Source organism: Capra hircus, chromosome 15, assembly GCF_001704415.2.
Source record: "Capra hircus breed San Clemente chromosome 15, ASM170441v1, whole genome shotgun sequence".
NCBI classification, from domain to species: domain Eukaryota; kingdom Metazoa; phylum Chordata; class Mammalia; order Artiodactyla; family Bovidae; genus Capra; species Capra hircus.
In genome coordinates this window covers 26,624,192-26,643,142 of record NC_030822.1, presented here as the reverse complement: position 1 = coordinate 26,643,142, position 18,951 = coordinate 26,624,192, and the positions used below count along the sequence as shown (strand labels likewise).

The following is an 18,951-nucleotide window of genomic DNA, read 5'->3' as shown; positions in this document are numbered from 1 at the left end:
TATTTCCCATGAAGTGATGGGACCAGATGCCATGATCTTCATTTTCTGAATGTTGAGCTTTACCCCAGCTTTTTCACTCTCCACTTTCACTTTCATCAAGGCTTTTTAGTTCTCTTCACTTTCTGCCATAAGGGTGGTGTCATCTGCTTATCTGAGGTTATTGATATTTCTCCCAGCAATCTTGATGCCAGCTTGTGTTTCTTCCAGTCCAGCATTTCTCATGATGTATTCTACATATAAGTTAAATAAGCAGGGTGACAATATATAGCCTTGACGTACTCCTTTTCCTATTTGGAACCAGTCTGTTGTTCCATGTCCAGTTCTAGCTGTTGTTCCTGACCTGCATACAGATTTCTCAAGAGGCCAGTCAGGTGGTCTGGTATTCCCATCTCTTGAAGAATTTTCCAGTTTATTGTGATCCACACAGTCAAAGGCTTTGGCATAGTCATTAAAGCAGAAATAGATGTTTTTCTGGAACTCTCTTGCTTTTTCCATGATCCAGCAGATGTTGGCAATTTGATCTCTGGTTCCTCTGCCTTTTCTAAAACCAGCTTGAACACCTGTATACATGTACATAAATAAGGATTTCACTGAAACACTGTTTAATAGAAAAAATAAGAAACAGCCTAGAATGTCCATTAAAATGAGAATAGCTATGTAAAATTTAGTATATTCCTACAATAGCATACTATACAGTAATTTAAAGAAATGAACTAGAGCATCCTTCAAACTATCTAATGGATCTCTCAATTATAATTTTTATTAATAAAAACTATTGGTGGGAGGCTTCCCTGTTGCTTCAGCAGTAAAAAATCTGCTGCCAATGCAGGAGACACTGGTTTGACCTCTGATCCAGGAAGATCCCACATGCAGCAGAGCAACACAACTCCTGAGCCTGTGCTCTAGAGCCCGTGCTCTGCATCGAGAGGAGCGCTACAGTGAGAAGCCCACACGCTGCAACTGGAGAGCAGCCTCTGCTCACCACAGTAGAGTAAAGCCCGTCAGCAGCAAAGACCCAGCGCAGCCAGAAATAACGGACTAACTAAAAACTGTGTAAAGCAAAACAAAAGCTATTGGTGGAATGATATATACAGAGTTATTCTATTTAGGTAAACATCAAAAACACAAAGCTAAACTGTATGTTTATGGACACATGTAAAATAATTTTAAAATGAATTTCAATAATGCATACCAAAGTAAGACCAGTCATTACCTCTGGAAGTCTGTAAAGGGAAATTGAACTGGAGAGATGGGTGACTTTGACTTTATCTGTAATATTAATAGTTTATCCCCTTTATTAAAGTAAAAACCTTGAGGCATTCAAGACAAAATATGAGCAGCGATCAGCTCTAGGTAGTAGATGTGTTGGTGCCGTTATTCTTTTTTCTACATTTTAAAGTTTCTGAAATTAAAGTTCATGTTGTGTAGCATGACTCCTTCTTTGCTTCACCCATTCGTAGAGAAGGAGTGGATCAGTAATAATGTTTTTTATGATATAGATTGGGCCAGGAACCAGTTCTTATAAGAAATACCAGTACTTGCTGTTTAGCAATTTTTATGCTGTTACCCAGTGATTGCTTCTGCATTTGAAAGTCTTCTATAAACTACAACTCACCAGATATGATTTCAAATGAATCTATTGTGAAACCTGTGGTATTTATCTGCTGCTGCTACTGCTAAGTCGCTTCAGTCGTGTCCGACTCTGTGCGACCCCATGGACCGCAGCCTACCAGGCTCCTCCGTCCATGGGATTTTCCAGGCAAGAGTACTGGAGCGGGGTTGCCATTGCCTTCTCGGAGAAAGAGGCACAGAGTTGTTGGTTTAACACAATGAGGTGCGGGTGAACTTTTAGGATCTAATACATAGGGTAAAGGAGTGACCTAATGATATGCAAGTTAAAAAGTTCACTCTTAAAGTCTGAGAAATTGACAGAAGCAGCCTGTGTGTGCATCTGCTGTTGTCGCGTCAGTTGTATCTGACTCTGTGCGACCCCATAGACGGCAGCCCACCAGGCTCCTCTGTCCCTGGGATTCTCCAGGCAAGAATACTGGAGTGGGTTGCCATTTCCTTCTCCAGGTATTTATCTAACTTGTTCTTAGTGGACTTGCTGCTGGTATGATTTTATCTGTTTCTGTGGTTACGTCTTTCATATTGTTGGCAACAAGGATAACAATCTCATGTGGTGACTTTGAGTGCTTTCATGTTTTTTTTCCTTCTTCCTTTTTAACTGTTCAGATTTACAAGACTATTTTCAAAGAAAATAAGCCAACAGTGTCCAGGTTTATGAAATTATTGTTGCTTATCATGATACTGTTGTTGTTTAGTAACAAAGTCCGACTGTTTTGTAACCTCATGGACTGTAGCCCACCAGGCTCCTCTGACCATGGGATTTCCCAGGCAGGAAGACTGGAGTGGGTTGCCATTTCCTTTTCCAGGGGATCTTCCTGACCCAGGGATTGAACCCAAGTCTCTTGTGTCTCTGCATTGGCAGGCAGATTCTTTATCATGCATCATCAAGGAAGCCTTTAACCATGATATACCAACTATAATTTTTGCAATAAATATTAGAATAACCATTTCTTATTCTTTTTTTTAAAAAATTATGTATAGATTCCAAGGAATCTATTGCTGTTTTTTCTAAGAAATGATTATAGGTGTATATTTTTCTAAATTCTTTCACATTATTAGAATAAAACTGTTATATCTTGTTATAAAATAAAATCTTAGGAGAAGAGGTAACGTTTGTTGTGTACCAACTCAGTGTATTTTTGCAGCATTTTATCATGATAGGTATTATGCCTAATGTACATATGAGGAGATTAAACCTTAAGGTTGTTAAATGGCCTGAATAAGCTTTTCATAAAATATGCTATTAATAAACAAAAAGAAAAATTATACACAAAAATAGTTCAGTAATCCAAAGAAATATAATGATATATAGTTTTTCATCTCTTAAATAAGACATTGTATTGTTCAGTTTTAGAGTTATAGTGTGATCACTCACCCTTACATACTACTAATAGGAGAATACTTGTTCCAGTCATTCTGGAAAGCAGCTTGGATTTACTCTGTTAACAACATATATAACATACAACAGTGCTAATTATGTTCATCATATATATATTATGTTCCTATATGATCTCGTGCTAGTGGTAAAGAACCTGCCTGCCAACGCAAGAGACGTAAGAGACTCAGGTTGATTCCCTGGGCTGGGAAGATCCCCTGGAGAAGGGTAGGGCAACCGACTCCAGTATTCTTGCCTGGAGCATCCCATGGACAGAGGAGCCTGGTGGGCTACAGTCCATGGGTTCTCACAGCATTGGACATGACTGAAGCAACTTAGCACACACATTGTAGAACAGTCATCTTATAATGAAGTTTGTACCTTTTCCATTAATTTATTTTTGTTTATTTATTTTTCTATTCATTTATTTTTAAACTATAATTGATCTACAATGCTGTGTTAGTTCCTGGTATACGAACAACATAGTGATTTGATTACTTCTAGACATTTCAAAATGATAAATCTAGTTACCATCTGTTACCATACAAAGATATTAAGTAATTACTGGCTATAATAATCACCACACTGTACATTTCGTACCTGTGACCTATTTATTTTGTAACTGGAACTTTGGACCTCTTGATCTCCCTCACCTATCCACTCCCCACCCTGCCCCATCCTCATTCCTCCTGCCAACCAACTGTTTGTTCTTTTATCTGAGTCTGTTTTTGTTCTGTTATGTTTATTCATTTGTTTTGTTTTTTTCAGATTCCACATATAAGTGAAATCATATAGTATTTGTCTTTCTCTCTCTGACATATTTCACTTAGCATAGTACCCTCCAAGTCCATCCTTGTTGCACATGTCAAAATTGCAGTTCTTGATTACTGTGTAGCAGTTCATCGTGTTTTTATGTATGGGTGCATCTTTATGTGTATTTCACGTCTTTTTCTTTTTTTTTTTTTAACTTTTATTTATTTTGGCCACACCATTCAGCTTGGCAGGATCTCAGTTCTCCACCCAGAGACTGAACCTTGGCTACAAAAGTGAGAGCCAAGAATCTTAACCACCAGCCACCAGAGAACTCCCACATCTTTTTATTCATTTGTTGATAGACACTCAGGTTGTTTCCATATCTTTTCTGTTGTAAACAAGGCTTCTATGAACACTGGGGTGCCTGTATCTTTTTGAATTAGTGTTTCATTTTTTCAGATATATACCCAGGAGTGGAATTGCTGGGTCATAAGGTGGGTTCTATTTTTAGTTTTTTGAAGAACCACCATAATGTTTTCCACAGTGGCTGCACCAATTTACATTTCCACCAACAGTGTACAGGGGTTACCTTTTTTCCACATCCTTGATAACATTTGTTTTGTGTGTGTGTGTGTGTGTGTGTGTGTGTTTTAATAATTGTAGCCATTCTGCTGGTGTGGGGTGATATCTCCTTTTTGTTGGTTTTAATTTGCACTTCTCTGATGATTAAGGATGTTCAGCATCTTTTTCTGTGCCTATTGGCATCTGTGTGTCTTCCTTGGATAAATGTCTAATCAGGTCATCTTTCCACCTTTTAAATGGGTTTTTTGGTTTTTAATATTTTATTTATTTTTTTGACTACATTTGGTGTTAGTTGTGGCATGTAAGATCTTTGTTGCAGCATGCAGAATCTTTCTTTGCAGTGCTAGGCTCCAGAGTTCTTGGGCTCAGTAGCTGTGTCTCACTGGCTTAGTTGCCCTATGGTGTGTAGGATCTTAGTTCCCTAACCAAGGCTTGAACCCACTTCCTCTGTATTGAAAGGCATATTCTTAACCACTGGACCACCATGGAATTCCCTGTTTGTTTCTTATGTTAAGTTGTATGAACTGTTTATGTATTTTTTGTGTTAACCCTGTATCAGTCATATTGTGTGTTAATATCTTCTTCCATTTGGTAGGTGCCCCTTTCTTTTGTTGATGATTTATTTCACTGTGCAAAAGCTTTTTAGTTTGATATTGTCCCATTTGTTTATTTTTTTTCTTTTTGTTATCCTTGCCTGAAGAGACACATCCAAAAAATATTGCTAAGACTAATGTCAAAGAGTAAAGAGCGTGCTGCCTATCATTTTTTCTAGAAGTTTTATGGTTTCAGATCTTACATTTAAGTCTTTAATCCATTTTGAGTTTATTTTTATATGGTTTGATTGTTTTGCATGTATTAATAGCAGTCCAATTTTCCCCAACACCATTTGAGAGGCTGTCTTTTCCCCATTATATAGTTTTGCCTCCTTGTCATAGATGGGTTGTCTACATAAGTAAGGATTCATTTCTGGGCTCTGTTCTCTCCTGTTGGTCTATGTGCCTGTTTTTGTGCTAGTACCATGCTGATTTGATTACTGTAGCTTTGTAATATAGTTTAAATCAGGGAGCATGATAGTTCCAGCTTTGTTCTTCTTTCTGAAGATTGTTTTGGCTATTCAGAGTTTTTGTGTTTCCATACAAATTTTAGAATTATGTGTTCTAGCTTTGTGACAGACGCCATTATTATTTTGATGGGTGTTCCCCTACATCTGTAGATTGCCTTGAGCAGAATGGTTACTTTAACAATATTAATTCTTCCAACCCATGAGCATGGTGTATCTTTCCATCTATGTTGTCTTTAATTTCTTTCATCAGTATCTTATAGTTTTCCAAGTACAATTCTTCCTTAGTTAGATTTATTCCCAGGTATTTTATTCTTTTTTATCTGATTGTAAATGAGATTGTTTTCTTAATTTAACTTTCTGGTAGTTCATTGTTAGTGTATAGAAATGCAACAAATTTCTATTTATTAATTTTGTATCCTACAACTTTATCAAATTCATTAATGAATTCCAGTAGTTTTCTGGTGCTGTCATTAGGATTTTGTGTATGGTATTATGTCATTTGCTAACAGTGACAGTTTTACTTCTTCTTTTTCAACTTTGATTCTTTTTATTTCCTTTTCTTGTCTTGATTGCTGTGGTTAGGACTTTAAAAACTATGTTGAATAAAAATGGTGAGAGTGGGAATCCTTGTCTTGTTCTTGATCTCAAAGGAAATGCTTTCAGATTTTCACCCTTGAGTAAGATGTTAGCTGTGGGCTAATCATATATGGTCTTTATCACTTTCCTTTAGGGCAGTTAAAGAAAAAGGTTATAGAACCCTAATCACTCAAATTTGGTGGAAGAAATCCCTAAGTCTTGATCAGAGTAACTTGGAGGTAGTGTAACAGCCATTTTTTCCCCTTGTGCCTAATGAGAATAAGTTATTTTAAAAACAATTGTTTGCATGTTTTAAGTCAGCTTAGGAAATTTTTATACCATTGTAAAAAATTTAATGAAAATAAATCATAAAATATGGATGGGTGTCCTTGGTGAGATTTTAATAGTAATAAGTAGCTTGCATTTTAATTAAGTTAGTCTAAAGTTTTAAATGCATTTTATAGGACTTGTACATTCATGATTTTTAAGAGATGCATTTCAACTCTAAGTAAATGAAAAATTATAGTGAAATTAGCCATGAAGAATGAATGTTAAATTAATTTGAGGGTAAAGAATGGCTCCATTATATCATAATTGAATTGCATCTAAAATAATGTCACTTTGGTTTTAAGCACGTTTACTATTTTGTGAATTTACTAGTTTGATCTGTGTGAGGGCAGTCTATCTGGTTTTCCTTTGTATTCTCTTACAGTGCCTTTCAGAGTAGACGCTCAGTAAGTATTTGCTGTTGAATGAATGGGTAAATGTAAGGCAACTGCTCTTAAGAAATTTAACTTAAAGAGATAATACATAAATATCTATATTCTGATTTAGTGAAACGAGCTATCTGTGGAAGACAGTCTATGCTAAGTGCCAGATGAGAGATTAGAACAGTAAGTGCTGTAAGAAGAGAACGATCATTTTCAGTAGGATGATTAGGTAGGCAAAACTGACTCTATTGAGTTGAGCCCTGCAAAGAAACTTTTAATCAAAATGGAGAGGAAGTGGGGATTATAAAAAATCTTGATTTCATCAAATGTTTCTCCAGTGAGTTTAAGACCGTCTTATTTCCCTTGTTTTCCTGACTCTCTTCTTCTCTACCATGCTTATCTGTTAACTATTAATTCTCACTGTTTGGCTCTCATCTTTGATCCTTCTTGAAAGCAGTTATTATGTACAGGTAAGCCTCTTTTTGAGCTTCCCTCATGGCTTAGTGGGCTTCCCAGGTGGTGCTAATGGTAAAGAACCTACCTGCCAATACAAGAGACGTAAGAGACACAGTTTTGATCCTTGGGCCGGGAAGATTCCCCTGGAGGAGGACACGGCAACCCAGTCTAGTATTCGTACTTGGAGAATCCCATGGACAGAGCAGCCTGGTGGGCTATATATAGTCTACAGCGTCACAAAGAGTCAGAGAGACTGAAGCAATTTAGTATGCACTCACGGTGGCTTAGTGGTAAAGAATCTGCTTGCAATGCAGGGGACATGGGTTCAATCCCTGATTTTGGAGAGCCCCTGCAGAAGGAAATGGCAACCCACTCGAGTGTTTTTGTTTGGGAAATCCCATGGACAGAGGAGTATAGTGGGTGACAGTCCATGGGGTCACAGGAGTTGAGCACAACTTGCCGACTAAACTACCACCAGTGCTCCTTTTGCTATTCTTTCCCACCCTAATACCTCTGTCTTGTTAGGCAAGAGTTTACCTGAGCTATAATTGATAGGAGCTCCCCAGTTCTCTCATGTCTTTACCCCTATGTTTTTGGCCTTTCTTCCCAAATCTAAAATGTACTTCTTGTTGAATTTAATGTGATTATTTCCATTTTTACGATATGTAATTTTAAAATATTTTTGTTACAACTTAAATGCAGTAAAGTGAAAGTGTAACTGAGATGTTTTTAAAAAATAATGTGAAAAAACGGTTTTCATAAATTAAATAATGTTTTGAAGCTATTGTATGTGCTGCAGAGAAAATAAGGTGCTTCTTGTATTGATAATGATAAATACTTACCTTTCCTTCTTTCAAGACAGGTCAAGTGCTACCTCCTTACTGAAGCCCTTCTTGGGTTCCCTCTGTATACTGTTTGTGCTGTTTCATCCTGCCATTCACCGTTACTGGTTGCTTATCTGTTTGTCTTTCCTACTAAATTGTGTGTGTGTGTATATGTATGTATGTATGTGTATATATATATATATATATATATATATATACACATTTTCTCAGGACAGGAACCAGGGTTGTTAACCTTTCTTCCTATCTCCTGATTCAGTGCTTTGCCCATAAAAAATTCTTAGTGAATGTTTGTCAAATTGAACTTGCTTTGTGTTTATCACTTTTTAAAGTAAGACAGACCTGTATTGGTGTTTTGTTTTTATTCTGATATTTGTCTTAATTAAAAGCTGCTAAGGAGGGACTTCTGGTGCTCCAGTGGTTAAGACTTCGCCTTCCAATGCAGGAGGTACAGGTTCTATCCCTGGTCAGGGAGCTAAGATCCCATATACCTTGTGGCCAAAAAAACCAAAACATTAAACAGAAGCAGTACTGTAACAAATTTAGCAAAGACTTTAAAAAAAAATAGCTGCTAAGGAGCACCTGTAACACACACACACACACACACACACACACACACATATATGTATATTTTAAACTTGGTGAATCAGAGTACTCAACTTTCCTTGTCTGGATTGGAAGACAGACTTTCTCCCTTGTGACAACTGTTCTGGAGCTGATTTAAGTACTAAGACAATTCCCAGGCAGCACTTAATTTTTAGCACAGCAAGATTGTAGAAGATCCTACATAATGTTCCATGGATATTTCTCATATCAGAAATAATCTTTATAATGTGTTATTTGGTTATATTTATTTTCATTATTTTAATGATTTAAATAGTATTTTCCTGTGTTTTATAGGTCAAGAAACTAAGACTTAAGCATAAATAAATTGCCAAGTTCACACAGAAAGTGGTAATAAGTATGTACAGAATGTTGCCTTCTATAATTGAGATTAAATGAGTTGATCTCCCCTTTCCCAGCTCCAAAGACTCTGAAGCTCTGAGAGTCTTTAATATTATTTGAACACTTGGATAGGCAGTAAAATATTTGACAAAATGAACTTGCTTTGAGGAAGGTACCAGGTTGCTTTCAGGCTCAAACCGGTAACTGATTTCATCTCGCTCATTTCCTGACTGCTTGGGAGGGCTCCTTGGCAGTGGCAGTGAAGCAGTATAGATCACTTTTTCAGCTTCACCAGGTTTTAATGGTTCTATTTTTTCACCCTTAGCTCTGGGTGGTGGTTATACAATTGTAAATAAAGCTGAGCTCTAAATTGTCTACTCTGTTGTCTCAGGACTCATGTATTTTGCCCAGTTGAGGAGCCGTTTTAAGACTGCTGAGCACACTGCAGGCTCCACCTGCGGTCATGCTGAAGCTACTGCATCTTTGTTCAGCATTATTCCAAACTTAACTCTTTGGCACATTTCCTGTTTCCCCTGACCTTCTTTCTTATGCTTTAGATACTTGAGCTTTCTTATCGTTTGCTAAAAGATGACTTTACCGATTAATAAATTTTGAAATTACTGAAATGTTGTCAGCCTCACCCATAATTTGTATTGAGAGGAGAATTCAAAGATACTGTGTTTCAGAGTATAAAAATACCATAGTTTTAGAGTTTAAAAAATCCCTTTTGTCCATATCCAAACAGGATTTCCTCTAGAAAAAAAAAGATTTTTCTTACTTTAATGTTTTAGTACACTATTGTGTGGTATATGAATGAATCTCTAGTTTTATTTCTGGGGGGAAAAACCCTGTGTTTTAATTGAATTTTCTGGAAGCAGCTCAAGCTCAATTAAACTCTTAGTAGAAGAAATTTAGTCTTTATTTTCTATCATTTATTTATATTATTAATATTTTAATTTTAAATTATAAAAACAAGATAACCACATTGTAGAAAAAAAAAAACATTGCTTTACTATCTTAAAACTCTCTTACTTTGGTGCTTGGGGAAACCATCACCAAGCATAGTTTGGCCCAGCAATAATAAACATATGTTTAGGTAAAAACATAGTTTTATAATTGTTATCAATAATAATTATCAGTATATTACCTCTTAGATCTAAATTCATCATTCATTGCGTGCTCTGTGGAAATGGACCTGTGCTGTTTAAATTTGTTTCCTTTGCCGACTAGCCAGATGTTAAATTTTGTCAGTAGAGGGCGCTGGAGAGATATTGCAAGAGGAATAGTTGCCCTTCCTGGTTCTGGTGTGCTGGCTTGGTGGCTTCTTAAGTGCCTGACCCTTGCAGTGTAAGTGTTCATCCATGCAGTGCCCAGATCCTGAAGCTTCTGTGGCTTCTCCAGTGCCAGCTCATTCACTACTGCAGTCAGCAGCTCCAGTGGCCATTAGCTTCCCACTCCAGGTGATCACTTTTCCCTGGCATCCTAGAGGGCAGATTAAGGACAAGTTCCTAAGGGTGTTTGATATTTACTCTTGCCATCTCCTGTTTGACCACTTCCAATTTACCTTGATTCATGGCCCTAACATTCCAGTTTCCTATGCAAAATTCAGACTTAAATTGAGGAAAGGAGGGAAAACCACTAGACCATTTAGGTGTGACCTAAATCAAATCCCTTACTATTATACAGTAGAAGTGACAGAATCAGGGGATTAGATCTGATAGACAAAGTGCCTGAAGAACTATGGATAGAGGTTCCTAACATTGTATAGGAGGTTGTGATCAGAACCATCCCCAAGAAGAAGATATGCAAAAAGGCAAAATGGTTGTCTCAGGAGACCTTACAAATAGCTGAGAAAAGAAGAGAAGTGAAAGACAAAGGAGAAAAAGAAAGATATATCCATCTGAAGAATAGCAAGGAGAGATAAGAAAGCCTTCCTAAGTGATCAGTGCAAAGAAATAGAAGAAAACAATAGAATGGGTAAGACTAGAGATCTCTTCAAGATAATTAGAGATACCAAGGGAACAAAGATAGGCATGATAAAGGACAGAAATGGTATGGACCTAACAGAAGCAGAAGATATTAAGAAGAGTTGGCAAGAATATACAGAAGAACAATACAAAAAAAGATCTTAATGACCCAGATAACTACAATGTGATCACTCACCTAGAGCCAGACATCCTGGAATGTGAAGTCAAGTGGGCCTTAGGAAGCATCACTATGAACAAAGCTAGTGGAGGTGATAGAATTCCAGTTGAGCTATTTCAAATCCTAAAAGATGATGCTGTGAAAGTGCTGCACTCAATATGCCAGCAAATTTGGAAAACTCAGCAGTGGCCACAGGACTGGAAAAGGTCAGTTTTCATTCCAATCCCAAAGAAAGGCAATGTCAAAGAAAGCTCAAACTGCCGCACAATTGCATTCATCTCACACTCTAGTTAAGTAATGCTCAAAATTCTCCAAGCTAGGCTTCAACAGTACGTTAACCAAGAACCTCCAGATGTTCAAGCTAGATTTAGAAAAGGCAGAGGAACCAGCGGTCAGATTGCTAACGTCCATTGAATCATTGAAAAAGCAAGAGAGTTGTGGAAAAACATCTACTTCTGCTTTATTGGCTACACTAAAGCCTTTGATTGTGTGGATCACAACAGACTGTGGAAAATTCTTCAAGAGATGGGGAATACCAGACCACCTTACCTGCCTTCTGAGAAACTTGTATTGCAGGTCAAGAAGTAGCAGAACCGGACGTGGAACAACAAACTGGTTCCAAACTGGGAAAGGAGTATATCAAGGCAGTATATTGTCACCCTGTTAACTTACATGTAGAGTGCATCATGCAGAATCCTGGGCTGGATGAAGCACAAGCTGAGATCAAGATTGTTGGGAGAAATATCAATAACCTCAGATACGGAGATGGCACTGCCCTTACGGCAGAAAGTGAAGAGGAACTGAAGAGTCTCTTGATGAAAGTGAAAGCAGAGAGTGAAAAAGCTGGTTTAAAACTCAACATTCAAAAAGCACAGATCACAGCATCTGGTCCCATCAGTTCGTGGCGAGTAGATGGGTAAACAATGGAAACAGTGACAGACTTTATTTTTTTGGAGCTCCAAAATCACTGCAGTTGGTGAGTGCAGCCATGAAATTATAAGACGGTTGCTCCTTGGAAGAAAAGCTATAACCAACCTAGACAGCATATTAAAAAGCAGAGATATTACTTTGCTGACCAAGGTCCATCTAATCAAAGCTGTGGTTTTTCCAGTAGTCGTGGATGGATGTGAGAGTTGGACTGTAAAGAAAGCTGAGTGTTGAATAATTGATGCTTTTGAACTGTGGTGTTGGAGATGACTCTTAAGCATCCCTTGGACTGCAAGGAGATCAAACCAGTCAATCCTAAAGAAAATCAATCCTGAATATTCACTGGAAGTATTGATGCTGAAGCTGAATCTTTGGCCACCTGATGCAAAGAGCTGACTCATTAGGGAAGACCTTGATGCTGGAAAAGATTGAAGGCAGGAGGAAAAGGGAATGATAGAGGATGAGATGGTTGAATGGCACCACTGACTCGATGGACATGAATTTGAGAAAGCTCCAGGAGTTGCTGATGGACAGGGAAGCCTGGCATGCTGTAGTCCATGGGGTCGCAAAGAGCTGGACACAACTGAGTGACTGAACTGAACTGAGCCAATCTTTTGGGCTTCTCAGGTGGGACTAGTGGTAAAGAACCTGCTTGCTAATGCAAGAAACACAGGCTCAATCCCTGGGTCAGGAAGATCTCCTGGAGAACTGCATGGCAACCCGCTTCAATATTCTTGGCCTAGAGAATCCCATGGACAGAGGATCCTGGTGGGCTGCATTCCATAGCGTTGCAAAGAGTCGGATGACTGAAGTGACTTAGTACTTAGTATATCTCTCATTACTACAATTCCCTCTTATAGTTAATGACTCTTTATAGTAAACTTCCTATTCAAATAATTGTGACTTGTCTCTCCTGATTGGACCCAGACTAATAGCATTTTAACCAAACATTTTCAGTCTGTGATAAGTTTTTGTACATTCTTTTTGTTCAGTAAATTTAAATTAGCTAGTATGTATTTATCCTCTTGTTTATAAAGTCATTTCATATCTCTTATTTTTTAAATTATCTTTTTAAAAGCAACCTTTTATTCTTTATTTAAAGTCTTAGCTTCTTGACTGTTTAATCTTTTTGCTTTTGTGGTTAATTGTTTTTGTGTCCTATTGAAAAACTCTTTGCTACTCCAAGGTCATGAGATGTTCTCCTATGTTTTCTTCTAAAAATTATACTGTTCTGCCTTTCACGTTTAGATCTGCAGTACATCTGGAATTTAATTTTTGTATAAGAAGTGTGAGGTTGGGGTCAAGGTTCATTTTTTTTCCCCATAGATTAAATATCCAGTTGATCCATTTACCTTTATTGAAAAGACTGTCTTTTTCATACTGTATTCAGGGTCGTGTTTCTCATAAATCAAGTGGCTAAATGTTAGTTTGTTCTTGGAATCTTATTTGTTCTACTTCTTTATCTTCTTCTTAATAGGCCTTGATATCTAGTTGTATAAATATTTTAGTTTTGTTGGTACACAAGATGTCTTGACTCTTTTTGGCCTTTTAAATTTTCATATAAAGGTTAGAACCAGGTTATCAATTTGTCCCCAGAAAACCTTCTGGGAGTTTTGTTAGTATTATATCTTGCACACCTTTTGTTAGATTTGTACCTAGGTATATACCATGTCCTGAGGTTATTGTAAGTTATATCTGTAGCACCACAGCTGTAGTTAGATTGTCAGTCTAACTAGAGTCAACAATGTCTTTAATACTGTATTTACTTAGCTGTATATAGAGATAGGGTAGGTATAAAATCTATCTTATCTGGATGCCCTGTTCGGTTCAGTCGCTCAGTTGTGTCCAACTCTTTGCAACCCCATGAATCGTAGCACGCCAGGCCTCCCTGTCCATCACCAACTCCCAGAGTTCACTCAGACTCAACTCCATCGAGTCAGTGATGCCATCCAGCCATCTCATCCTCAGTCGTCCCCTTCTCCTCCTGCCCCCAATCCCTCCCAGCATCAGAGTCTTTTCCAATGAGTCAACTCTTCGCATGAGGTGGTCAAAGGACTGGAGTTTCAGCTTTAGCATCATTCCTTCCAAAGAAATCTGCTGATCTGCTGATCTCCTTCAGAATGAACTGGTTGGATCTCCTTGCAGTCCAAGGGACTCTCAAGAGTCTTCTCCAACACCACAGTTCAAAAGCATCAATTCTTCGGCACTCAGCCTTCTTCACAGTCCAACTCTCACATCCATACATGACCACAGGAAAAACCATAGCCTTGACTAGACGGAGCTTAGTCGGCAAAGTAGTGTCTCTGCTCTTGAATATGCTATCTAGGTGGGTCATAACTTTTCTTCCAAGGAGTAAGTGTCTTTTAATTTCATGGCTGCACTCACCATCTTCAGTGATTTTGGAGCCCCTCAAAATAAAGTCTGACACTGTTTCCACTGTTTCCACTGTTTCCCCATCTATTTCCCATGAAGTGATGGGACCGGATGCCATGATCTTCATTTTCTGAATGTTGACCTTTAGGCCAACTTTTTCACTCTCCACTTTCACTTTCATCAAGAGGCTTTTTAGTTCCTCTTCACTTTCTGCCATAAGGGTAGTGTCATCTGCATATCTGAGGTTATTGATATTTCTCCCGGCAATCTTGATACCAGCTTGTGTTTCTTCCAGTCCAGCATTTCTCATGATGTACTCTGCATATAAGTTAAATCAGCAGGGTGACAATGTACAGCCTTGACGTACTCCTTTTCCTATTTGGAACCAGTCTGTTGTTCCATGTCCAGTTCTAACTGCTTCTTCCTGACCTGCATACAGATTTCTTAAGAGGCAGGTTAGGTGGTCTGGTATTCCCATCTCTTGAAGAATTCTCCGCAGTTTATTGTGATCCACACAGTCAAAGGCTTTGGCATCGTCAGTAAAGCAGAAATAGATTTTTTCTGGAACTCTCTTGCTTTTTCCATGATCCAGCGGATGTTGGCAATTGGTTCCTCTGCCTTTTCTAAAACCAGCTTGAACGTCAGGGAGTTCACAGTTCATGTATTGCTGAAGCCTGGCTTGGAGACTTTTGAGCATTACTTTACTAGCATATGAGATGAGTGCAATTGTGCGGTAGTTTGAGCATTCTTTGGCATTGCCTTTCTTTGGGATTGGAATGAAAACTGACCTTTTCCAGTCCTGTGGCCACTGCTGAGTTTTCCACATTTGCTGGCATATTGAGTGCAGCACTTTCACAGCTTCATCTTTCAGGATTTGAAATAGCTCAACTGGAATGCCATCACCTCCACTAGGTTTGTTCGTAGTGATGCTTTCCAAGGCCCACTTGACTTCACATTCCAGGATGTCTGGCTCTAGATTAGTGATCACACCATCATGATTATCTGTGTCGTGAAGATCTTTTTTGTACAGTTCTTCCATGTATTCTTGCCATCTCTTCTTAATATCTTCTGCTTCTGTTAGGTCCAGACCATTTCTGTCCTTTATCGAGCCCATCTTTGCATGAAATGTTCCCTTGGTGTCTCTAATTTTCTTGAAGAGATCTCTAGTCTTTCCCATTCTGTTCTTTTCCTCTATTTCTTTGCATTGATCGCTGAAGAAGGCTTTCTTATCTCTTCTTGCTATTCTCTGGAACTATGCATTCAGATGCTTATATCTTTCCTTTTCTCCTTTGCTTTTCACCTCTCTTCTTTTCACAGCTATTTGTAAGGCCTCCCCAGATAGCCATTTTGCTTTTTTGCATTTCTTTTCCATGGGGATGGTTTTGATCCCTGTCTCCTGTACAGTGTCACGAACTTCATTCCATAGTTCATCAGGCACTCTATCCATCATATCTAGTCCCTTAAATCTATTTCTCACTTCCACTGTATAATCATAAGGGATTTTATTTAGGTCATACCTGAATGGTCTAGCGGTTTTCCCTACTTTCTTCAATTTGAGTCTGAATTTGGCAATAAGGAGTTCATGATCTGAGCTACAGTCAGCTCCTGGTCTTGTTTTTGTTGACTATATAGAGCTCTCCATCTTTGGCTGCAAAGAATATAATCAATCTGATTTCGGTGTTGACCATCCATGTGTAGAGTCTTCTCTTGTGTTGTTGGAAGGTGTTTGCCCTGACCAGTGCATTTTCTTGGCAAAACTCTATATTGGTCTTTGCCCTGCTTCATTCCGCATTCCAAGGCCAAATTTGCCTGTTACTCCAGGTGTTTCTTGACTTCCTACTTTTTGCATTCCAGTCCCCTATAATGAAAAGGACATCTTTTTTGGTGTTAGTTCTAAAAGGTCTTGTAGGTCTTCATAAAACCGTTCAACTTCAGTTTCTTCAGCGTTACTGGTTGGGGCATAGACTTGGATAACTGTGATATTGAATGGTTTGCCTTGGAGACGAACAGAGATCATTCTGTCATTTTTGAGATTGCATCCAAGTACTGCATTTCGGACTCTTTTGTTGACCATGCTGGCTACTCCATTTCTCCTGAGGGATTCCTGCCCGCAGTAGTAGATATAATGGTCATCTGAGTTAAATTCACCGATTCCAGTCCATTTTAGTTCTCTGATTCCTAGAATGTCGACGTTCACTCTTGCCATCTCTTGTTTGACCACTTCCAATTTGCCTTGATTCATGGACCTGACATTCCAGGTTCCTATGCAATATTGCACTTTACAGCATCGGACCTTGCTTCTATCACCAGTCACATCCACAGCTGGGTATTGTTTTTGCTTTGGCTCCATCCCTTCATTCTTTCTGGAGTTATTTCTCCACTGATCTCCAGTAGCGTATTGGGCACCTACTGACCTGGTGAATTCCTCTTTCAGTATCCTATCGTTTTGCCTTTTCATACTGTTCATGGGGTTCTCAAGGCAAGAAGACTGGATGCCCAGTTGTACTCAAATACACAGTCAAGTAGAAAAAAAGAATTCATCAGGAGTACAGACAAAAAAGGAAGTCACATACAAAAAATTCGGACTAGCTTTAAACTTCTTCATAGTAATATTCAGTCTGGAAGACAGTATAATAGTACTTCCAACTTTTGAAAAAAAGACACCAAAAGTTTATAACTAAGTTATCTTTTGAATATAAAGGCAAAAGACAATATTCTCAAGCACTTAGGAAGTCAAGGAATACAGTACCTATAAATCCTTGAAGAAACTTCATGAAGATGAATGATGAAATCTAAACAAGTAAAATGTTTTTTTTTATAAAGGCAAATGGACCGCTCTTTCAGAAGCATTGGTATAAGCTGCTTTTTCCAACTCAATTTTTGCTGTTATCTTTGAGGTTTATTCTGAGGTACTTTGCTTTTTACCTTGAGAATTTAGATCCTCTAGTGGATGTTCTGGTTGAAAATTTCTTAGTTTCATTTGTTTGAAAGTATCTTTATTTTGCTTCAATTTCTGTAAGAATTTTTTGTTGAGAAAATTATTTTCCTTTAGCACCTTTTAAGTATCTTTCCATCATCTTTCTAAGAAGTCACCTGCTTTATTTTTGCTAAAGGCTAACTGTGTATCTTTAAGTGTATGTCTGTGCTTGCTCACTCAGTGGTGTCCAGCTCTTTGTGACCCCACCGACTGTAGCCCACCGGGCTCCTCTGCTCCTGGGGGTTTCTAAACAAGGGTACTGCAGTGACTTGCCATTTCCTTCTCCAGAGGATCTTCCCAACCGAGGGACCGAACCCATGTCTCTTGCGTCTTCTGCATTGGCAGGCGAAATCTGTAGCACTGAGCCACCTCCTTTTAATTTAAATTAATATTGATTAATCTCATTATCTTCTTGTGCTTTTCTTTTCCTATAGGGAATACAGTGAGTAACCTGATTATGATTTTACCTCCAATTTTTGGTGCGATACAGAGTGTTAGAAGTGGACTGGAAAAGCGGTACACTGCTTCCTATTTAGCACTCACAGGTATGTATAACACTTCATCTAAGAATGATGTAAAAAATTGATGTACAGTATTCAGACAGTCGGTTTTTCTTATTCTTTCCTAAAATTGTTTCTTGATTTTGTGTTGTTTATTATACAACTTGAGGATATTCTGAAAGTTCTGAATTAAATTACACAAATCTTACCAGTATTTGAACTATATTTTGAGTAAATTTTTAAAAAAAATAACAAGATATTTCAAGCATCCAGAAAAGAACAAGGATAATATAGGAAATATACCTATGTATCCTACCATCCTGCTTTGTCAGATCTTAATATTTTGCAATATTTGTTTCAGATTTTACTTTTTCCTTTTTAAAGAAATAAACTTACAGAGTTAACGCTCCGTTTGTACTCCTGCCTGATTTTATTCCCATCTTCCTCCCTGCTCACCCTGCTAGAGTTATAAAACTTTTTCTAAAGACTATTCTATTGTATCTAACTTTTTACAGCTTATTCCTGTTCTTCTACTTGTCTATGAAACAGGGACTGCATCTTAATTATATTTGTATACTGATTGTCTGGCAAGTTAGTGGTCCTCAATAAATGTGACATGGAAGATAAGTGAACTTTATCAGAGTCTAAGATGGGAAAATCATTCTTTCATGTTCTTGCATTATCATCATAAAAACAAAACTGGCAAAGAAAGTAGGTTCTAGTCTGTTTTTTATATAACTTTCTAAGCTAAACAGTTTCTTTTGTTTTAATTCAAGGTGGATGTTATTTACACAATAATATTTATCTAATTACCACAAAACTGTAAGATATAGTGTATCATATCTGATTCTATATAATTATATTAGTCACTGTGTATGAGAGAGTTTTTCCAATAGTCATGTATGGATGTGAGAGATGGACTTTAAAGAAAGCTGAGAGCCGAAGAATTGATGCTTTTGAACTGTGGTGTTGGGAGAAGATTCTTGAGAGTCCCTTGGACTGCAAGAAGATCCAACCAGTCCATCCTAAAGGAAATCAGTCCTGACTTTTCATTGGAAGGACTGATGCTGAAGCTGAAATTCCAATACTTTGGCCACC

At 37.9% G+C, this 18,951-nt stretch overlaps 1 protein-coding gene across 1 annotated transcript in view; it reads left to right on the top strand.

The window, feature by feature from the left end:
• Positions 1-18,951, top strand: part of ACER3 (alkaline ceramidase 3) — a 145,788-nt gene that overhangs the window by 38,607 nt on the left and 88,230 nt on the right. Inside the window, exon 2 of the mRNA XM_018059312.1 lies at positions 17,788-17,898. Within this exon, the coding sequence (XP_017914801.1) occupies positions 17,788-17,898 (111 nt within the window). The remainder of the gene's footprint in view (positions 1-17,787; positions 17,899-18,951) is intronic.